This window comes from Balearica regulorum, chromosome 2 (assembly GCF_011004875.1).
Source record: "Balearica regulorum gibbericeps isolate bBalReg1 chromosome 2, bBalReg1.pri, whole genome shotgun sequence".
In the NCBI taxonomy this organism is placed as follows: Eukaryota; Metazoa; Chordata; class Aves; order Gruiformes; family Gruidae; genus Balearica; species Balearica regulorum.
The window spans coordinates 15,283,281-15,307,481 of record NC_046185.1 but is presented as its reverse complement, the minus strand read 5'-3'; the positions used below and the strand labels follow the sequence as shown (position 1 = coordinate 15,307,481).

Below are 24,201 nucleotides of genomic sequence, written 5' to 3'. Positions count from 1 at the left end.
CTATGGTCCAGATTTCTCTTGTTCTAACTTGGACTCATTGAAGATTTGTCTGACTCCACCTGGTTCAGTGGCTCAGTAGCACGTGGCTTTGGATACGAGTTATATCATTCATACCACCACAAGTTTTGACAGCAATGCGGCACATCTAACAAGATATGCAGAAGATTTTTAAGTTACAGCATCACACCTCTCATCATATTGTTGAGAGGCAATAGTCAATATGATACAGTTTGACCACAGCTATTCCATTTTACAAAGGCACTTGAGAGAGCCCTGCTTGTCCCCTCGCATGGAACCTGCCCTGACTCCTGCTTTTATAGCTCTGTTAAGTTACTGCCTGACAGCTGGCAAAGATAAAGCTCCCCTCTCCAGGGGTCAATTACACTGAGCATTTCCAGTACATGACCACAACACCGTTGCCTGAGGCATAACTGGGGAGTAATTGGGACAAAGATATGTGATCTCCCCACAAACTAGAATTGCACAGGATGGTAACAGCCGCACACCAATGTTTAAAACTAGAGATGAAATCCTGCCTGGATGCCCCTGGAGCAGGAGAGAACACATTAGTCCACAAAGAGCTACTGCTTTACTGGCTGTATGAGTTATAAGGAACTACTCCGAAAACTTAGTATGCTTGCAAGAATTGCAAGAGGACACAAAGGCATCCATGCCTACCTGGTTGAGGGCAAATCCAACCCACTTCTAAGTTAACCCACTTCCAATGTGGTTTGACAACCAGATGACATACAAAGTTTGTGGACACAAGGCATGTTAGTGAAGTCGAGTCAAACTAATTTGCTGTCCATGTTGGGCCACTGCAGTTGCAATCAGTCTCAGTGCTTTCCAGTAACCTCCTGCAGAGGACAATTACATGACTGATCACTGTGGTTTACATAAAAAAAGTTCAATACTCCAGCGATGATTCTGATTCTGGTCCAAGGTCAAATTTGGCACCCTCACTTTTCTGCACTCAGAGAAAGGCAGTATTGAAAAAACAGCAAGCTGCATATTTTTTTTTAAACTCACGTATCAGTCTTGAAGTAGCAAGTCCTCAAATTCTTTGGGAAAGCTGTTTAATAATTTTGATATATTTTTTGAGAGATAATATCAAAAGATACTGCTTCCCACAGTCTCTCACTACCAATTATAATTGCAGGTTTGTACAAGTGAATGTTTCAGACTACGATTGTTTGTACTATTCTTTTACTCTCGGTAATTCATTGAGGTACAGAATGGATCCAGCACATCAGAGCTTTTGCCATACAAAAGTGTTAACGGCATTGCAGTTTACAGTGGGTTTTTTTCTGCCAGATGGATGATCATATTGGTGTAACAGTTCTCTGCAATTTTTGCAAGTCAGCAATAGACTGTACAAGATTTAGTGGATGCTGTTTAGCTAGAGCTTGCTTACATAAAGAGTATGCAAATACTTGCTTACTACTGAAAGATTCACTCAGATGGGAAGTAAAAAAACCATATTCTACTTTGCCTTAAATTTTTGAGACTACTATGACTAAGAAGAGACGAAGTTTCCATCTTTTCCTGTAAGTTGTATTCTGACATCTGGCATTCCAGAACAGGTAATAAATGCTCAGACAGTGTAATTGTTATTTTACTGACAACTAACTAGCTCTCTAATAAAGGGGAAAAACAAACAAAGAGTCAGTCCTGAAGCACACCTGGTGAAAATAAACAGTCTGTCAGGGAAATGAAAGCCAGGCATCATTCACCAAATTCAACAAAATAAAAAGGCTCTGAGAGTTCTTCAGAAGTGGTGTCTCTGAAGGTCAGAACTGCATTGCAACAGTAGGGATCTGAAAGTAAATACTGCAAGTTTTTCAAAGCAGATTTCCACCAGTGTTGACAGAAATATCTCAAGCTAGGGTTATTCAGTCTGGAGAAGAGAAGGCTCTGGGGAGACCTTATTGTGGCCCTTTGGTACTTAAAGGGGCCTTACAAGACAGATGAGGTCAAACTTTTTAGCAGGGCCTGATGCGATAAGGACAAGGGGTAATGGTTTTAAACTAAAAGAGGGTAGATTTACATTAGATATAAAAGGAAGACTTTTTTACGATGAGGGTAATGAAACACTGATACAGGTTGCCCAGAGAGGTGGTAGATGCCCCATTCCTGGAAACATTCAAGGTCAGGTTGGATGGGGCTCTGAGCAGACCCCTTAAAAGTCCCTTCCAACCCAAACCTTCCCATTGTTCTATGATTCAAACACCACAAGTCTGGATCATGTACAAAAATGGAAACAGACTCACATGGGTATATATTGTGCTCATTTAGGTTGCATTTTCTGGACAGAAAAGTATTTGTGCCACCAAATAACCCAGAGAATCAATTTTTTAACTAAAATATTAACTAAGTATCAGTAAAAACTACAAGCTCAAGAGGCACACAGTTTTCTACTTCTTCAGCCTGGTGTTTTTTGTGTGTGTTTTGTGGGGTTTTTTAAATACCCTATTACTCCCTTGCATCTTAAAATGTTCATCTCTTCTAGTACTAATCACAACACCATCGCTGAGCACATGAAAAGTCAGTATTAAAGCTGCACTGCTCAGATCTCAGAAATCAGGAAATGTCAGCTTCAGGTTGCACAAGCACTCTTACCTCTGTCCTTCTTTACTCATACATATGACCACAGGGACTTGGGCTAGGTCTTCATATAGGGGCTGCTCAAACCCATGAGTTACTCTACCTTGTGGAAGACTGCGAACAACAACCTGTTGGAAGGCAGGAGGGTATTAGGAGGAAATATGCTTGTCCTGTACTCACAGTCCTCCCTAAGCACTACTTTTGGACAAAGGGAGGATTCTAGGGTAGACGCATCTTTGGCCTGATGTAGCACACTCATAACCACAGCTACTTCACTGCTTTAAAGGTGCTTATAGAACATACTTGAAAACTATGTGTACTGAGGTTTGAGAATCCATGAAAATTCTTACAACACATGGAAACTGCATATGCAACATGCAGTTTGTAAGAAATTAAACTCATTGATAATTATTTTCTATAGAAGGAGTGATAGTGTAGTTCTAGTTTGAAATTCATTTTTAAATAAAGCAATAAGAGAAGAAAATGAAAGCTTCCATAAACTCGATTCACAGAATAGCAGCAGCCCCTCTAAACAGACATTCCTTTTACACAGAGAAATGTGCAATGCAGCCACTAGAGAGACTCAGAACAATTAGGCATTGCGTATATTCCTAACAAAGGAGACCAAATACATGTTTTGGTACACACATACAGCACAGGTGTTGATGACTATGATTATAGCTGCTTGACACCTTTCATAATCATCAAGTGTTGCTGAACCACAACCACTGAAGCTGAAAATTTCTATGTCAGTTATTTTGCATCAGACTGATTTTTGGTAGGCTTAATTGTTGTTGCCAAAATTTCAATGGTTTTCAATACAAGGTCAGGGAAAATACTTGCAGTTCAGTTAAAAGAATTAAGTAACTGTTGGGAGGAAGGAAAAACCCCCCACAATTTCTAGTTGGAAAGCACAACTTGAGTGTAAGTCTTTGTGCCAACATGCTGTCTTCATGAAGATCAACCTAAATTTGTTCATGGTAGAATCTTTAAAGCATTTCAGTCTACAATCACTCAACAGACCCACTCAAAAAGTCATTTCAAGAGACTGTGCATGCTGCAACCTCAAGCTAAAGGGCAGAGTCATCCAAGCCAGGTAGTGCCTTCCTGGAGCCAGAGACAATGAGAGAAGAAAACTGTCCCTCCTCTACTTCTAAAGGTTCCCACTACTGGAAAAGATGATTGTTCAACGGAAGGACCAAAAATCCGAAAACAGAAGAAAAAAAATTTAGAAAGACTACAACTAGGACAAGAAAATGATGGAAGGTCCCAGTTAGATATGACCAAAACAGAGCCTGAATTTGCGGTCTTTGAATGGGCATTCATCAGTAGCTGAAACAGAAGACTCTCAAGACTTCCTCTACTGTCTGCCACTTGCTGTGAACCTCATTGGCAAAATGAAGCCCTCATTGTCCTCCAGTGACTGGTCCCTGAAGAACATTAGAAACCATCACAGACATCTGTAATCGCCGTAAGCAGTCAGGGACAGCTCCACTGAATTCAGCTGTAGTTATGAGCAACGTGGGAATCAATGCAGTTCAACACCGCGAGTTAAAGCTGCAGTTTGCGGATGCATATGCATTGAAATACGTATTTCTCCACTGCAGTATCACAGACCATTCCCTCATAAGACTGCCTCACTCACGGCCTAGAGAGAGGACTGCTCATGAATACTCCACGCCATCCTTCATCTAGCCTGAGAGTTGTGCTCAGGCAAAGCTGTATCATGCTGCAGCAGGGCAGATCTACAAATTATGAAAGCAATATTAAAGGTGCAGGAAATTAGACTCAGATGCTCCAGTGTCAGTGTTTCTCCTTGAACCATTCACGCAGTAGTTTAAGATTTAGCCTTGTCAAAAAACATCTTGTACAGTTCTATGGCCAATGTGTTCTTTCGACCTGAGTAGGTAACTGTTTCTCCTTTTGTTAAAGAAAACTCATGCACCAAGATAAAATCTCCTGGAAGCCTACAGTCCTTGAATTACTTTTCTGAACGAACACTCAAGAACACCTGAACTTCACAATCTGAATCCCTCAAGAGCTTTTGCAAAATCCCAAACCCTGAAATTAGGTAACCTATTTAAACCCAAAGAAGTCATAAGCACAGGGAAAAAAAGAAGCAATAGCATTTGCACAAGTAGAATACACTCTTGCCTAAAAATGGGACAAACACAGCCAGTGTGAACTCTGCTTTCCTTTAGACTGATTTGATGTCTGCCCTTTGCAGCTCTAAATCCCATCCCAGCAACGCAGCATTAGATCAGGAAACCTTATGGCACTACTTTATGTAGCGTATGGAGGCCAAAGACAGCTCCACAGTTAAAATCCTTCTATTGATCTGATCCAGGTTACATCAGTTGATGGCCACGCATTCCTGAGTCAGAAAACATACTTGAAGTGTTAAGCCTTCGGAATATATGGTCTTCAAATAGTTATTTTCATTATCATTTTTATGCCAGCACAAGAGCCACTTCTGATGTTGCAAATGTAAGGAAATGCATAGTATGACATAAAAATTATATATCTGCCCTACAGTGCTTTTTACAGCAACTCCCAGGCAATAGCTCTAGAAGCCAGAGGCTCCTACCAGGCTGTAGGTTCTGGTACCTGACCCAGCAACAGAGCATCACATGCAGCTTCAGCAACAAATGTTTATCTGATCTAGAAAGAATGTGTAAATAGACACGGATAACAGGCTATGTGGGGAATCTTGTACAGAAATGATGCCTAAGAAGAAAATTAAAGGAATGGCAGGTATGTGAGCATGTATCAGCATCCCACTGTACTCATGAGAAACATGTAATAGATTGTGTACAGACGTCATCTTTGCATATGTCACGCTTGGTACATTTGCAATATTTAAGTCGCACGGCAATTCTAAAAGAAGACAGAGGAGAACTTTAAATCTCAGAGTTAGACTTTCTGTATTACATGAATCTAGCCTAACATGCTCTTTGGTCAAACACAGGAAAATATAATAGATTCAAACCCTAGGAGAACTGTCGGGAAAATACACATTACACATAAATTACTAACTGGTTTTACCATGTCGTTTCCTAAGTACAAGTACTTACCCCAAATGTGATGTTCACAACGGGACTACATCTAGTAGCATGCAGGACTGCTCACATCCAGCTTGAAGACGGAAGAACAGCTGGGTAACTGGCTGATTATTTTATCCGTAGTTGTGCTAAATAGTTTCTCCCACTATGTGGGGTGCCTAGTTCAAGGCTCATTTGAGCTTCCCAGGGGCCTTTGCTTCTAAAGGCCTAGACTCTTTAGAAGTAGAAAAACAAAACCGCAAATACGAATTACCCCCTACCCAAATTCACACAATGGGGTTGTAGAGTATACCAGAATCTAGAGATTGCAGATATTTCTGCTAAAGGACCACTGTGACCACGCAGCCAGTACACTGCCTGTACACATGCTTACCATGTATTTTTCCGCTCATGTTTCACCTTTTAAAAACTCGATTCTGTCAGCGTCTACCCTTTTTCCTAGTAAGCATTTCCACTGCTGAATGACCTGCAAAGCCAGGATTCATTTTCTGATTACTGAATCAGTCCAGCTTCCAATTTCAGCTTTTGAACGCATGCTGTTGTCCTGCTAAGTCCCTATACCCAGTTATCAGGTCACCTATCAACCTTCCTTTCAGCAGCTTCATCTCCTGTAACAAGACAACACAAGGCTCATCTTCCAGGCTTGGGAAAAGGCTGGACTCCACCTTCCATCTACTTCTACACTATTCTCAGAATTAAAACATCACAACCGGACACAGTATCCTAGTCTAGTAGGAGACTCAAGCGACCTGACCTATGTACGTTACAACAGTCCCTGCTATTCAATACAACTCTTATAACAAGAGATTACATTAGTCCCATTAGCTTTGCGTTTAGAGTTCAGGTAATGTGGCTACCTACAGTAACTCCCAACTCATTTTCTTCTTTGACAGCCTTCTTTCCAAGGGAGAAGAGGATTCTGCAGGATGAAGTGATTTCTCATGCATTGCACTACATCTGGCTCCAACAAAACAAATTTTGTCAGAACCATTCAGTTAGATTATTTATACCATGCTTGTACCATTACCCTGCCCTGCCGTTTGCTACCACATCAACCGCAACACTTAGGCAACCAACACAGAAAGTCTGAACGATGCTGCACAACCAGCTAAACCAGGAGACACCAATAAAGGCCCTTTTCATTAGTGTCTCCCTACTGCGTTCGGGCATCTGTCAATGAACCAGCCTGACTCCAGCACGCAGCATACAGGATTAAAAGGCACGTGTTTAATTAAGAAGTCATGTGATCCTAAGCTGTGTGCTTTGGGGGCAAAAAAAGATAGTGTTCCACAGGGTAGCTGTTAACTACTAAACTTGTCCCTTTGCCAACGGAAAAGAAAAAAGAAAGAAAAAAGTCCCAGGTTAGTTTGACAGGCTGGGCATCAAGATGACTGGTATTAACTATACAATGCAATTCTTTGTTGACAGAAACCCAAATTAGCTGTTCCATTATTTTGGCAGAATTGGCAAGAGGCTAACAGGTCTGTAGCTCCTAGTGTTGAGTGCAATAAAATGAAAAAAAATCCCACACCATCATTTTTTAAAAGAAAGAAGCTTTCTCCGTGAGATGGACTTGGAATGAGTCACTATGATATGGGCCTGAATATGGCTTAGTGTCACATAAAAAAGGACTGTACATATCTGTGAACAGCAAATTCAGAAGTAGATTAGCTTAGGATAACAGTTACAGGTGACATTCATCATAATCAAGCTGTCTTTTGTTTGTTTTTGATAAGCCAGTATATGACAAGCTTTATCTACATGCGTATAACATCCATAAACCAATGGACACAAGCAATTTAGTGTTGCAATTTAACTAGTGCTTGACAGCGGGTTGGATTGCAGTACTTCCTAGATTTGATATGCTCATAACAGCTTGTCACATTCCTGGCATTTCTCCAGACAATGTTTATGCTTAACAACAGCAACAAAAAAATTAGCACACGTTACAAACATTTCCTTATAGGCCATTTGGGATTATTCCATATTTGGCACTGGTTTTTGAGTAACCTTATTAATCCATCTTCAGGTTCTGAGCTGTTATATTTAGATCAAGAACAGGTACTGCAAGACAAAATCTACATAATCTATGCAAAACAAACATTAAAAATGTGTACCTTCAAAATTATAGTCAAGGAAAACCTTGACTAAATAGAACATCTGTGCTGAGATTCAAAACCCAACTAGACATGGTGCTGGACAATCTGTCCTAGCTGACCCTGCTTGAGCAGAGGGATTGGAGCAGATGATCTCAAAAGGACCCTTCCAACCTAAATAACTCCAGGATTCAGTGATTTCGACCTGCGAACAGGGAAATAATCTCAATTATGCATTTCACTGCACTCAACAGAACCTGCAGCGAAAGTGACTGGGATTCATACACGTAAACTTGTTTGGGGGATCAAACACCTCTGTAAGACCTCTCTCTAATCACAGCACAATGTCACCAGGGCCTGTGCAATGCAGGTGCCCTGTCAGTACAGTTGACAGGACTGGGATTACACTGACGGCTTGTCTCAAATACATGGCACACTGACAAAAGATACACATGTCCTCAAGGGTATCATTGTTCGGCATTTCAGAAAACAGAACAAAACCTCAGATCCCCCTTGGGGGAGCATTTGGTCGTTTTAGTCAGCTATTAAGAAGCAACAATTTTGTTTGTGGAGCTTGGAGGCTTCTCTTACCAACCTGGTGGGCAGGAATTCCGCTGTGCTTCAAGCAGAGCTATTGGGGAACAGGACAAGGTCTGCACAGCCTGATGGACTGCAGGCTCCTGAGGTTCTGAAGACTTGCATGGGACAGCTCATGTTCTGACAGGGGGTTTGGGTTTCTTTTGGGGTTTTTTATTTGCGTTTCTTCAGGGTTTTTTCATCTTTTAACCCTGCTTCTGCTGTAAATATGCAGCAATGTAGTCCTGAAAGGCTAAAATCCACAGCAGACTGTAATAGCAGCCACTGAAGTTCAGTAAGGACAGAGCACCTGATTGTCAGCAGCAACACAGCCCTCAAATGTATGCATTCACATACTGGATTATGTTAGAGAGTAGCTGCAGTTAATAATAAGCCATTAGAACAGGAGTCCCCCAAGTTTTATCTGAGGTTAACCACTTAATGGTGATTGCTGTATAACAGAGTTTGCCTCTGGTAAGTACTTGGGGCTCAGTAAGGTTAATGAAACCTCAGGGGAGGGAAGACTGTATTTTGTTGGGATTCTTTAAGGGAGTCATGCCTTCACTGCACCTTGTTAAGAAGGTTCATGGATTAATCTACGTGTCCATGTTTCAGACCAAAATGGTTTATTAAGATCCTACTTTTTTGTGTGTCTAGGCTCACATTTATAAGCGTAGGGTTTCTGTTCACAGATAACAAAATCAATTAAAAGATGCAAGTTTCTCACAGCGGATTCCTCTTTTTAAGTACCAAGCAATTCTTGTGGCTGCACACAGGACAGAAAGCCTTCTCCTGCACCAGTTAAGCGCTGATCACCACTAGGATCTGAGGAATCAGATAAACACTTCACAGGGTGTGCAGATCCTTGTTGGGTGAAGGGCTAAAAATCAATTCCTGAATGCAGCAAGGGCTTGGACAGAATCCAGCTTTTTTTTTTTTTTTTTTTTGTTCCAAGAGCTCCTTCCACTGAATTCAGAGGAAAATGCTGGAGCTGGGTCCTTCTATCTTTGCTAAAAGAGCCAGATATTTGTGACCTCCCTCCGCTGTGCATTCTACGATAACAAGGATAAAGCTGTGTCAAGTGCACTGGACTGGACCCTGTCAGACTTTCAACATGTTCAATTAACTATATCAAATCAAACAATAATTTTCACTGGAGCACTGGGAGGCAATTCTTTTTTACTGAAGGCTATTCCCTTGGCAAATCTTGACTTTCAGAGGCCAGCTGTTTTAGCACTTGAGTGGTTCAAAAAAAAAAAAAAACAGCTTTGGATTTCATTTTTATTATAATATGGGGAGGTAGGGAAGAGAGAAGTGCTTCTTCCTCCAGCCTCTTTGCTCTCTGAAAAGGCTCAGCTGGCTGGGCTGATGTTTTCAAAACCATAATCATTTTCAAAGAGGGACATGAAAAAATTAGGAACTGACAAGCTAATTAGAAGAGACGAAAAGCTAGGGGTAAGGACAGGCTTCTTACACCCTCCTGAGCGCAGTCGTCACCGATTACACAAACGCTGGTACTCTGTTGGGACAAAACCTCCTGTAGTAACTTACAGGGGTGCTCCAATTTCGGTTCAGACTGGAAGGAGGTTCCCAGCCCGGTACAGCGAGCGCGGTGCCGAGCAGCCGCAGCCGAGCCCGGCGGCCGGCCTTAGCCTGTGTGCCGGCTCCCCCGCGAGGAGCCGAGCGGAACCGCACCGCCAGCCCTGCCCAGCTCCCCTCTGCCTTCCCGAGAGGAAAAAGGGGGAAAAAAACCCACCCCAAACCCCGGACTTTTCCCACCTGCGTTTCCAATTCTTTCTAAACACCAAGGCGGAGACACCTGGGAAGTACTGAAGACTGCCGGGGGTTGTTTGCCTTTGCTCAGCGACAGCGGGGGAACTCGGGGTGCAGGCGCTGCACAGGGCGAGCCCAGCTCTCCTTCAATGCCAAGAGTCCTGCAACAGGTCCGGGGCAGAGAAGGCAGAAAGCAGCTGAGAACATGGAGCCACCACAGAGGGCAAAATTTCGGATATGAGTTAATCCATTTGTCAGAGATCTGGTGCAAGAGTGGGCTCATTGGCTACCTATATATATAAAATATAGAGACAGCAGAGAAGCTGGAATTACAGCATCATCTGCAGAGGGCATCTGGCTTGAGAAGAGTCACAGGGGATTAGACAGTGGTGAGAGTTGGAGGTGAGAGAAGGAACACAGCAAATTGCAGACCGATCAGATGAGAGAGATTAAATATGCACTCGCTCGTTTGTGTCATAAAACAGAAGTCAAGCTCTCAGCCGTGGCTTCCTCCAGGTTCGGATTTCAGGAGAGCTTCCTTCTGCGTTGTTATTAGACTGGGGAACACTGCCAAATAATTATAAGATTACACTAAGACTAAATCCCCATATCATGAATAGCACATGCTGGCAAGTAACAAGCCGAAATAAAAAGAACCAGCTCTAGCTGCTCACTGGTATCACAAACACACACCCACTAAGCAGCAAATTAATTCACTTTTTCAAAGTGAAGAATTGTAAGGTCCTCTAACAACCCCTCCACTTAATCAATGAAGTTTGCCCCATCTAACTTTTCCTTACCTACAACTGAGCCATAAAATTGACTTTGTGTCTGCACAGCAAAGACAACAAATACTCCTTCCCAGACAACAGCACAAGTAATCTGAAAGGAGATCCTCCAATATCTCTCATTTTTGTCCTGGTTCCCACCAGAAGTTCTGGTTCCCATTCCGAAGTGCTGCAGGAAAGCCTGACTTGGTGGGAAATGAGAGCCTAGCAGTACAAACCAGCAGTTTAACCAAGCTGAAAAAATAACTTCTAGACTCAACAGATACAGCAGAAGTTTTTAAAAAGCAACACAGAACTACAGCTTAATGAGACTTTGGTCAGGACACAATACTTGGAATCAACACAATTCATAGGAAGGCTGAATATTCAACGACCAGTTCTAAACTAAGGACCCCATCCTTTGAGCGGAAAGACTCCAGGCTGTTATGCACCATAGTGAAGTAGTTCATCAGTATTAATCAAGTGGGGAAATAAAAAAAAAAAGGAAATGAAAAAGTGCCATCAGGGTTAATGTGTCCTGGTTTTGGCTGGGATGGAATTAAATTTTCATTCATGTTTTGGATTTAGGATGAGAATAATGTTGATAACACATTGATGTTTTGGTTGTCCCTAAGTAATGTTCATACTAAGCCAAGGACTTTTCAGCTTCCCCTGCTTTGCCAGCGAGGAGGTGCACAAGAAGCCAGGAGGAGTCACGGCTAGGACAGCTGACCCAGACTGGCCAAAGGGATATTCCATACCATGGGACGTCATGCTCAGTACATAACCTAGGGGGACAGCTGGCCGGGAGGCACCGCAGCTCAGGAACTAGCTGGGCATCGATTAGCGGGTGGTGAGCAAATGTGCTGTGCATCACTTGTTTTGTATATTCTTTTATCATTAGTATTATTATAATTTTCCTTTTCTGTCCTATTAAACTGTCTTTATCTCAACCCACGAATTTCACTCTTCCGATTCTCCTCCCCATCCCCCTGTGGGGGGAATGAGCAAACAGCTGTGCGATGCTTAATTGCTGGCTGGGGTTAAACCATGGCACAATGCTACATCCTCTGGCTTCAAGCTGTTCCTTGGAGGTCTCCAAGTAACAACAGTGCTTCACCGTGCCTAGCTTCTAGATAACGGGATCATACAGCCTAGTGATCGATCAAGGAACATGGTAAAGTAATACTGTAATCACTACCAGTTGATGACGGTTCCAAAAACCTGTAGAAAAAGAACTTCCTAAGAAATAAAATGAGAGGGTAGAGCTTCACTACCTGGCAAAATGTTAGAATTATTAATAAAATAATCAATACCCCTGTAAAGCAGCTACAGAAAAAATAGCTGATAAAAAGCATACTTCGTCAAGAACATTGTGAAGGGCTGCAAAATAAAAGAAGGTGGACAGAGGAAACAGGATGAACATAAAAGGAGTGTTTTCATAACATCTTCTCTTAGCTATATTAAGTCCACTAAATTCACCCCTTCGGAGGCATCCCTTGCCCCTCCATTGATTCCTTCAGCAATTTACTCTCTTACCCTTGGTCTTATGAATCCCACTTAAGTTGGATGTCTGAGTCACCTGAGACAGACAGGGTAAGCGCCCAAAGGCTAAATCAGTAGCTCCTACGCTTTTTGGCTCTGTCAGCGGATCACAATCAGTGCTCAGTTCTTCTTGCAGACACACTGCGCAGCCTTATCAGCAAACTAGGAAATATCACAAAGCTTTACAATATGGTTTGAGAATTCCTGAAATAGGCTCTGCTAAGACATTTGATACAGTTTTCCATATCTTACCCTAATTCACATTTTTAGCTCCCCTCTGAGTAAGAAACAGAAATTGATTTTGAAACTGGCTGCCACAGTGAGAGGTTCTGGGGGTGAGTTTTACACAATACTGATGTGAATCAGTGTTTTGTAGAGAATACAGTGGATCAAGTTTACAAAGACTGTACAACAAAGATTTTTTTCAAAGAGAAGGGTAAAAGATGATATGATCTCCAGTTAGTAAAAGTTGACTAAAATAAATAGAACAAGATTAAATTAAAAATGGAAAAAAAAAAAAAAGCTTGTGTTAGAGGGAATTAATAATCCAATTATCATTGCATGTAATTATGAAACATTAATTCTCCAACATCTGACAGCACTTCAGGAGTAAGTACTGAGGAGCAAGTAAACACTGCTTCAAATGAAGAGCAATATACCTTTTTCTCCTGTCACCTAAATACTCACACTTTAAGGGTACAGAAGAACTTATCTAAGCTGACAGGGAATTTCAAATCTGAAGCTAAAGGGTAAGAATTATACTTTTCAGTTCAAAGATGGTTTGGATTCTGTGTTATACATCAGGTAGGAGTACAAGCCACAGCAAATCTGGCTACTGTGGCTCTTACTGAATTCTTATATAGCAACAGAGTAAAGAAAAAGAGGCAGCTAGAGTGCAATTCACTTCTGAGTATGCTGTAGAGCAATTGTTTATTGAAATCATGAGAGATCTTCCCAGGTAGTTACAAGTGGAGAGAGCACACCAAGGAAAAGCAACCAGACCCAAGAAATACCCACTAAGACAGAAAACGGTGTAAAAACATTCATCAGCTGCTTGCACAGCAATCTCACAGCTGGTAACAGAGAAGGAGCGTGGAAACTGTTCATTCTGAATTAAGTAGATATAGAAGCAATAACATCAATGTGTCATTGGCAAGTAAGGCCAAAAATGCCACAGTCGCCCTTCAGCAAGTTCCCTTTCCTATTAACCAGAACAGATAATATCACTTCTTCCACGCAGGATTTTATGTAACAAATAATGGCATTAGGCACTCCCCACTGGTCTGCGCACAGATGAGAAGATAACTCCATGACTAATTGACTCGATTTCTCCTTACACATATAGGGCCTAGTTCTCCTATGCACAAGCAGCAACTTGGTTTAGCAATGAAGACTTTGTCATGGCAGCTAGTTAGAAAACATTCATTCACCTGATCTATATTTAAAAAAAACCACCACCAAACCCTCCAAAAAGATGACTTTCTGCCATAATATGCCACAGATTATTTTTCACAGAAAAGCCAATTTATCAGAAAATAACTATGGTAGTACTTAAATTACAACTTCCATGAAGTGCTCAAGTGCCTCATTGTCCCCTTCTCAACCACAGATGAGCCTTCCTGGTCATACCAGATCTTTCATGAGCCATTACAGTTTTGCCTCCTGTTGTGGGAGTTCACTATATATTGCACAAGCTATAATCTAACTGAAAAGCCAGACCCAGGAACCATTGCTGAGACATGAGAGAAGACCACTTTCATGCAAAATTTTCTTTATCAGTAAGAAGTTGAATAATGAAAAAAAGATTTCCACTTTCCAACTATTTGGCTCATCCAACTTCTTTCAATTCTATGCTATATAAACACAGGGTTACATTAATATATTTCTGAAATTATTTTCCATGCAAAAAGAACAGTTGCCACATATTATGCAAACAGGAGCCTTACCCCAACGCCTGTCACTCTTTGATGTGTTCCACATGTTAAAAATTTGAGAGCAGCCAAGTATGAAACAGGAAAACTCTTTAGTCCCTCACATTTTCCAACATGAGCATCACAGCTTCACAAAGAATGCTGCAAATAAGTCTGACCTTATCCAGACAGCAAAATAAAAGCTCTCTCCAGGGTGAAGCAGTGATTTTATTTTATTTTTTAAACCGCAGATGGATGTAGTCAGGATTGATCTGACAGCCCACCAACCAACATTGCTCTTAAGACCTCACAGAAAGAGCAGGGAGAAGTGGCATAAATAAGGACCATGGGTAAGGCTGGCTTAAGCTTTGCACCAAGGGAAGGGCTTCACAGAGATGGCTGGAGATGGAAGTTGTGTCTACATCACCACTATCAGATGAACACTGCCTGGGAGGAGAGATCTATTGTGCTGAAGAGCACTGTCACACGCAAAACAAGGAAGATAACTAGTATTTCATCAGAAATACCCTCCATTTGGACACGGTGAAGGTTCTTTTTATTTCTACTAAAAATCTATTTTCTTCTCCTATGAATAAACTAGATTCTTTCTGAGATATATGACAGTGCTGTGGAATGCTCAGAACTTGCTACAGGTTTGGGACCAGAGAAAAATGTGGTAAGAAAAACTTTAATAATGCTTTAAAGGAGGGTAAAGTACTTCCTACAACACCTTGCCCTGACCCAGGACCTTCTTCAGTTGGTAGCAGTCCTACATCTGATCACAAAAACAGTCCTCTACCAATAATAACCTAAGGGTAGGTTGTGACCAGTTTATAAGGAACAATAAAACAATGTCCAATAAAATAAGCTAAGAAAAGGTGCCAGTTTGTGTAGTCTTCGGCACTGGAACTACAGTAGAATTTGTGAGAAGACTCTGGAGGGTCAAGTGTCAGGCAACACAGACGAGGAAGCATCAGGGTGAACACCTACTGAGGTCACCTTACAGAAGACCTCATTTTGCTGCTTGCATCAGGCCTCACATTAGGTATGCTGTGGCACTGGCATGAGAGATATTTTGGGACAATGTGATACTCATCAATAATGGAAGGATGAAGGACAATAACGTTGGAATCACTTGCCAAGGGAGGGATCAGGAAACGAGCAGAAGTTGTTCCAAACGAAACAGGCCTGTAAACAGGAAGACTCGGCTGGCGCAAACAACATCTTTTATACACGTATCACAACACATTTACTACACTGGTATCTTTATCTTCGTTGTACAGATGCCAAAACATACACAAGGAGGATGAACATGCTCAGGAGGTCACAATATGGTGAATAAAGCCACCTGGTTTTGGTCACCCTTCCTGCCCCAGAGGTAGGAATGAAACCCAGGTGTCCCGCGCTCCACTGCACACCTTTCATCCCCAAGTCACTGCATTGGTTGCAGCACAAAAATCAGCTGAGTTCCGTGAAACAAAGAGCATAATTAAACTATATGTTCTGGAAATCAGAAAGCTATCTGGCAACACTTTGATAAGAAAAAGAAGCCCTTTCTCTGTATGGGGAGAGTAGACCCTGATGGTTCAGTGTGCTTCCTAAGAATACCAGAGTAACCTGAAACGGAGCCAAGATTTCTCCAAATTCCAGTGTAGTATCTTAACCCATGAGACCATCCCTTCACCAACATGCTAAATAACTTGAGCATTTCAGCTGATATGATAAACCCCTAACATTTGCAAAGATATTATTAAAGTAAAAAAAAAAATCAACTCATATTTTAAAAGCAAGATTTTATATGAATTTCATAAAAGTATATCAATATAGCTGATTTAATGCAAGCATCTTTAGAGGTTATAGAATTAGCCAAATTTTAAGGCTATTTGCAGCAGGTTTTCAGTAGCAGTTCATATTTCATTTTCCAAGGTGCCATTTGGTATTTAATGAATATTCATAAGTTCTGGTCCCTTCTAAAACTAAAAAGAGGTTTTCTTGAGTCCTGTTCCTTTCCTCCTTAAAAGTTTAATTTAAAAAGGCTTGAGTTCTTTCAAGTACCTCCTATCAAATTCCTTCACTTGGACCAAGGTACCTCTTGGGTATTACTTTGACAGAATGAGGTTTGTTTAATGATCATAGCATTAAAACCTCATGCTCTGAAGACATGCATTAGCACACTGGGGAACATGGCATAAAAACAAGAGGTGAAGCAGGGTTTCTATCCTTCCTTCCTTTCTTTCAGCAAATCACACATCAATAAGCAGTTACTTAGACATCTTCTTTATTACTTTGTCAACGGACTGTTTTCCCCCAAATGGGTATTCCTTAGTCATTCTATGCCCAGTCTTGCTCCTGTTAATGCTGAGACATTGCAAAAATCTTCAGTTGTTTCAATGGCACAGGATAAGACTGTCAAAGAACAACTCATCTCTCAAGAACTCCCTAGTCATTTAAAAGTATTGCTGCCCAGCAAATTCAAAGTCACAAATGCACACTGAAAGCAAGGTCCGTTTCTCAGGTTTGCCCCCTGGATTACACTGGTACAGAATGAGTGTAAACAGCTGGCCAGTCAGACCAACTTTCTATGTCCCCTCACATTGGTGTAAACGCCAACAGCAGTTGTAGAGCCTCCAGTGACATGGCCCTACCATCTTATTACTTTCTTGGTTGTACAGCCCACAGTCATCTTTGTTCCCCCCTTTTTTATTGTCTTATTTTTCCCACCACTGCTAATTCCTATTGGGTGCCCTTAGATCTCACTCAGTATTAGTCCTTCAAATTCTTTTGGTTCTGGGTCCAACACCATGAAAATAACCTCTGACCTGTTGCTCAATAAGTCAACTTAACCAAATGCTCCACTTCTTGAACTCGAGGATTTTTATATAAAAAAGAGTCTCCCAATTTCTTATTAGACCTTTCCATACTTAATTCTCCCTAACTGGCTGCAAAATGCAATTCACTGGTTCTGAGGTCATCAGTAAGTACTCAAAGCATAGGACCACAGAAGAATTCAGGTTGGAAGGGACCACAGCAGATTTCTAGCCCAATCTCCTGCTCAAAGCAGGGTCAGATATGAGATCAGATCAGGTTTCTAAAGGTTTTATCTAGCTGGGGCTTGAAACCTTCCTAGGGCAGAGACTGCACAACCTCTTTGAGCAACCTGTTCCACTGACCAGCTGTCTTCATGAGGAAGAAGTTTCTCCTTATGGTCAGCCTCTTGTTTCAATCAAGTCTGGTGTCTCTCTTACATCACTGTGAAGGGTCTGGCTCTATCTTTTTGATAACATCCTTCTACAGACTGGGGACTGCTGCTAGTTCCAGCACTGGAGATCCAAGAATTGGAGTCTAAAAAGTGCAAAGTGAAGGGGAATAATGACTATCCTTGATCAGCTCGTTATGTTCCTGTTAATACTGCCCACGATTCTGTTAGCATTCTTTGCTGCCAAGGCACAACAATGGTTCATTTCATCTTCCTGACTATCAGGACCACAGGTCCTGTTCACCAAAGCCACTCCCCAGCGGGCCAGCCCAGGCTGAATGGGGTGCAAGGTGCTCGGCCTTCCCAGCCGCAGAACTTTGCATTTGTCCTTGCTGAATTTCCTAAGGTTCCTGTTGACGCATTCCTCAGCCTGTGTCTGGTCCTTATGCCTAGGTCCCCTACACAACTCTTGAGTCTATTAACTGTTACCCCCAATTTGGTGTCAGCTGCAAATCTGATGAGAGTACACTCTGTCCCATGGCATCCTCAAGATCACTCTTAATATGAAGATCTTTTTTCTTACTAGGTAAAACACTAGATGAAGCATCTTTTTTTTCATCTGCAGCTGCTTTTTGTCAGGAGTAGTAAAAAGGAATAAAATCTTCACAAAGGAAAGGACATTTTGGGTTGCATTTTTCCCCAAAACTCAATAAATCGTAATCAGCAACTAATAGTCCCAAGTAAAATGCCACACTTTTCAACATCGATGGTTAATAACTGCTAGATATGTTTGCCCAAGACTATTTTCCTGGCTTATGACCATACCTTAGATTTTATCTTCAAATAAAGTTTAAATATCTTTTTCCATGTCACTTTCTTCAAGCTCTTTTCCATCATATTTTTCCATATCAAAGCAGCCTGTAAAGTCACTTTAAATCCTGATAAATTTTCAACAATCACATCATTTTTCTGTAGCCATATCTGGAAACAGTTACACTACCTTGGCTTAATCTTCACATTAAGTTTCCATGCTCCTTTCATGCTCTACTTTTTTTTGAGCCACAAATCCACTGTTCTATCCCCTTATTAGATTTCAAATAATTGGAGTCACAGGGACCAACAGCACTGGAAATATCCTCCAGAGTTATTGATTTCACTCATAATATTATCACAATATACTTTTATAAAATACGTATAAACATTGATCGCCTTTCTTCTTTTCTTTGGTAGTTACTGAATTGAAGTTATTTTCTTTACTGCAGACTTACTTTCTGACACTAGTACTAATATTTTTCTCATACTTCTTTTGTGTAAAGTAAGCAAGATTGATCTTGATTGTTCTTTTTCATAGATTTCTATAAAGTTTGAGGGTTTGAACATCTGCAATGAAACTAGAAGATTTCCATCTATGTTTATGTTGAAATGAAAACAACTTTTTATTCCTTTCAACTTCATCTCACAGTGCCTTAATTCTAAAAAGAGACAATATGATAGTAAAACAGTACTAGAAAAAATTAAAAAATAGCTTAATTTTTTTCTGGTAGCGCTCTGGATGCAGTCAGCTCTGTACACATGGGTGGAGACACAGACTACATTCCTATGGACTGCATTCAACAGATGATGACTTAGAGGAAACGGGCACAACAGTTATGTGCTAAAACTCAACACTTACTTACCAAACCAGTACAAACCACCTCTCACATGTTTGTATGCGTATTCATGGCTACACAGTAAACAAATATTGGTTTTTTAGTTTGCCATGTTTGCAATCATTCATATATTATCAGAAAGGAGAGAATAGCAACAGGAATCAATGGAAAATTTGAAACACCACAAGTAGACGTATACAAACAGACACTGATTAAAACATGCATTAGTTAACAATACATTATTGTTAAGACTGAGATTTGTATGTGAAACTCAAATCTCTGCTTGATATTAAATGGCCGAATGTCAATTCCCAGTTTTGTATACCACCACTTCAGAGAACAAATTAGTGTTCCACGTTAAATTTTTTACAGATTAATTACTGCCTGGCATATGAGTAAAAATGCTATTTAACTCCAAAGTTACATCTGTATTTATATTAATACTGTTACTCTGCTAAACTGATGTTAATTCAAAGTGGTCAGCTAAAATACCACGACAGCAAACTGAATAGGAGTTAATAAGTCAAGCAGATCAACAAAATCAATATCAACTTTTAAAGTAAACAGGAAAATAAAATACAATGACGCTCTGTAATATATTCTTCTAAGACAAGACACCAAGTTTTGAAGGTCCTGCGGGTATTTCAGGGACAAACCATGATAGAACAAACAAGTATTTTTTAGACTAGACAAGGAAAGTATGTGCAAGTGGGAAGCTCCCTATCCAATAAAGGAAAGACTGCAAGAAAGAACGATTTTTTGTACTCGAGCTACACTTGGGACAGAAATCAATTTCATTGGCTGGAAACAATAGTTTAGATTGATACTAGGAAAATACCAACTTTAAGGACCATAAAATACTGGACTAGAGTGATGTAAAATTTTCCTCCATTGCAACTGTTCCAGAACAAAGTTAGACAAACATCTGTCAGAAATGAACTTGCAGTATTGATCCTGCTTCAGCTCTAGGGAGGGGCTCAGTTGGGCTAGCTTCCCATCCTACATATTAAGCACTAAGTTTAATTTTTTTTTAATTTTTTTTTTTTAAAGGGCAAAAAAGAATATGAACTCAAGGTGAAATACCTCAATTAAAAAAAAAATAAATCTCATTTACATTTTTCCTCATAGGACATTTCTTAATGTTTGGGGGGGAATGGTTTATTTATTTAGAATGAACAGGGTATGGCCCTTACCCACATACAGACTAATTTCGTCATTATATTAACCCTGAATAATCTGAAATTTATCTGTTAGGGATAGGGGGAAATCACTTACCACATCCTATGAAAGCTGGTATATTCACCCTGCTCTAAACCTTGCAACTCTTTAGTCATACGATCAAAAAAAAAGCTCTCCGTGCACAGTCACGATCTACTAACAACAAAGTAAAACAATTTGCCACATGTAAAATATTTCTGATAGTGCATACTTTACCAGTTATGTCATGCTGTTTGAATGACTCACTGTAGATTTGATACTGATTAGGGCAATGTTTCTTCAGCCATTTGCAGACATCCTGCTGGGTCCATAACGCCACAGGCTTGGTCAGCTTTACAGTCCCGGACTAGAAACACAGAATGAAGAACAGACATGATGTTTAGTCCACACACAAGTTTCAGAAATATTAATCTGTGACATCTATATATGATATTTAAGTAATAAATGCAAGATAGGAGCTGCTCTGACTGGCAGATACGCTATAATCACCAGCACGTTACACAAAACCCAGCTATTCAAACACATCACGCAGGAATCCCACACAGTGAAAGGTTCTTTAACATTATTTTGCATTGCATACATATTCCTTGCATCACAGAAACATATTGCACCATGTCTTACTTGAATAACAGTTTAAAGAGTGACGAACTGACTGCACCCGAAGGGCAAGAGTTGCAGCCTTTGAAGCCTTCAACTTCACAAGAGGGCTGTATGTTTGTGTCCCAGTTTGAATATAACCATGGAAGACCAGGAGTATCCTCAGGCCAGCCACATTCCTCAACTACAATTAGAAGAGATTTTGCAACAAAGCCCTTTAGTGCAAACAAGCTTAAAGACAGGTTCTGCCTCGGAAAAGGAGACTACACACCAACAGAGGTAGAGCTGGCGATATCGGTTCATACTGAGCATTTCAGCTGACATCATTCCTAGTTTGGGGGATACTTCCAAGCAGTTTTAGTTTTCCTGCTTCCTTTTTACTTTTAACCCTCCTACAATTACCATTATGTGAAATAAGTAGGACTCCTGCTTAAAACAGGTGCATCTTTATAAATAAATAAAAAGACCACTGTTCAATACTTTCATGAAAATTCAGTTTTATAATAGTTTATCTGAACAAATAGATTAAGTTTATACATAATAAATTCATAAATTACATCAATGGCATTATCATATGTAAAAAGTCCCATTTAATTTAATCAAACAATTCACCTTTGCACATACACTTTTTTTAACCATATAAAAAAGCGAATTCTAGACGACCTGAACTGCAGGGATTTAAATCCTCTTGTCAAAGTAGGCAAAATAATAACAACAACAACAAAAAAAATATATATTCAAAGTGACTTAATCCTTTTTTTTTTTTTTTTTGCAACACAGTCTGCCCAGGAGACTAAGAAAATCTTAAATAGATGGGCGGTTATTGCCAACAATAAATGTTTAACATTGGTCATTGCTGATGTAAGTGGGTGTGAACACCAATGTATCCATTTACTTCATGATTTTGTCAAAGAACTAAGTCTATGGAATAAAATCAAAGTATCTTTGTTCCTGTGCTGTGTATGCAGAACACCTGTCCTCCAGCTCCTTGGTGGTGTAAAAGGTTCAAGAGAAGTTTTTTTCCACAAATTTGAGGTGAAAGGGAATGTCATCTCAACCATCCTTCTCCATTAGGACTCACGGTGGATTCCCTCGATATTGCCAGCCAGGGTTTATCCCAGCATTTATGCAAATGTACTTTGTCAGACAGACCTTTTCAAAGTTGCTTTGAAATTTTTCGTTACTAGAAGCCCAAAGGACCAAAGTAGTTTTAAGCTAGTGCTTTGCATGTCCTATTAAATCCATAAAGTACATCATGCAAAGATATTAAGCTAGGGCCAGGGAATATGGCAGAGCTAAAATTCCAACAGGCAAATATGTCTTGAATTTCTCATGTCCAGTTTTCCCCTATCTCTTTTTCATTGCCTGGGTAGAAGTTAAATAAACAGCAGGAAAACTATAGTTGAATATACAATACAATGAACAAAATCTGAACAAAAATACACGCGCCAAAAACATGAAACCTGTTTCAAACACACAAATAGGCACCATCAGCATTTAGAGATACCACAATAACACACAAAACCACCCCAAATAATTGATTCTCATCTTTCGCTGCCACCCATCAACCTGCAGCAGGAAGAAGCCTATCTGACAGACTTGGTGTCCACAAAAAAAAAGAAACTTCCAGAGGTGTTGATGGTGCACCATGACCAGGGCAGTGCTTGCTCTACTGCTGTCCTTTCTGAGAATCATGTGAGTCTTCTGCGCATACAGAAACCTGCTCTGGACACGCATAGGTCTGGAGAAGGCGTAATGTCTGGAGGGAGAGCAAGTGCCTGTAACTGTTCCTCATGCAACTAGGAAGATCAAAGGCTCCTCTTTGAACTTCTCTAGCCTACTTGTTACTGCCATTTGAGTCAAAGAAGAAACTGAATTTCAACGAAGAGCCCGATATTATGGTATCAGTTAACTGATTTTTAGTACATGCATATATAAATGCATGTCTTTCACAAATACATCAAAGAAAAAACCACGTAAAAATAGCCATATAATACAAACAGTCTCTCTGATGCCATAGAAATCCCTGAACAATAGGGTCAAGACTTCAACGTGTCTCTTTACATGAGTTACTGCTTAAATTTAAAGATAATTCTTGAGCATTGGAATTTTTGAAGACTAGAGGAAAGTCTGTCAGCCCTTGAAAAATAAATTGTTTATGGCTTTTCTTGTACATCATAAAAATACTTAAATTACAAATATTTGTATACAAATATACATAGTTAGCTATAGATTTACAAGCTATTTATTCCTAGCTGAAAGCACACAACTAGTGCCAGTGTTTGTTTTAACTAAGAGGTTGCTCTTTTCAGTTCAGCAATTATTCTCCTCTTAAAAGCACCATCACGTTAAATATCTGAAGAACAAGTTTATCAGCAATTACAGTACAAATTTAACATTTCCCTCTGTGCCTCTAGAACTGAAAGATGGTTTCAAATGTAGCCATTATGCTGTGCAATCGACAGATCACTGAACAGCAAGCATACATGCTGATTTTTTACTGTCCAATGTTCAGAATTAGGATTGAGACATGTTTGACTTAAACTTATAAATGCAGTCCAAAGAGGATATTTTTTCTTTGACACCATCAAGTGCTATGTTTAATTTTCTAATTCCTAAGGATTTGATGAGTTAAAGGAATACAGGGGTTTTAAAGCAACGGTTATAAAAAGTATATTGTTGTCGCTTTCATTTTTGGAACATCATACCCAAAATATTTTCCAACCAGATGCTCTAAATGAAAGGCTATTAAAATAATATGCTTCTCCTCCCACAAAATCCATTTTTTAGTTTCTTCCCTGCTCTAAAGCTAGATCTTATGCTAAAAAATTTCCCAGTAAACCCAGGAAAATTATCCTTACCATAAACGAGTCCCCTGCCACTAACTATATATAAAGTACTTAGGTGGAAAACATATGTTTTACTTTATTTCTGTTTATCAGCTCAGTCAAACAATAAGCCCAAGCTGATTAAAATAAAATAATGTATTTAAAAAAAAAAAATCTTTAGTTCCACCTTCCCTTTCATTTTTCTGACATAAACTCATCCTAAGATCACCTTTTTCTGGCAACACTTTAATAGTTTTAATCATGCCAAACGCTAGGCCAACTCATGGGCCAGATATAGATCTAATGAGAATAAAAGTCTTCAGTATTCTCATCTTTTCTTGTATATTTGAAGGAAAACCTGTTTCTTCAGGATTTTGTAT

General features: G+C 40.1%; 1 protein-coding gene across 5 annotated transcripts in view; it reads right to left on the bottom strand.

Annotated features, from left to right (window-relative positions):
• The window catches only part of SAMD12 (sterile alpha motif domain containing 12), a 172,683-nt gene that overhangs the window by 106,228 nt on the left and 42,254 nt on the right, over positions 1-24,201 (bottom strand). For 4 of the 5 annotated variants that reach the window (XR_012833731.1, XM_075743441.1, XM_075743445.1 and 1 more), the window contains exon 3: positions 20,613-20,742. Coding sequence is in view for 4 of the 5 variants with exons in the window: in XM_075743441.1 (XP_075599556.1) it covers positions 20,613-20,742 (130 nt within the window). In the remaining variant the exon portion in view is untranslated. The remainder of the gene's footprint in view (positions 1-20,612; positions 20,743-24,201) is intronic. The other variant, XM_075743442.1, reaches the window with a different exon arrangement.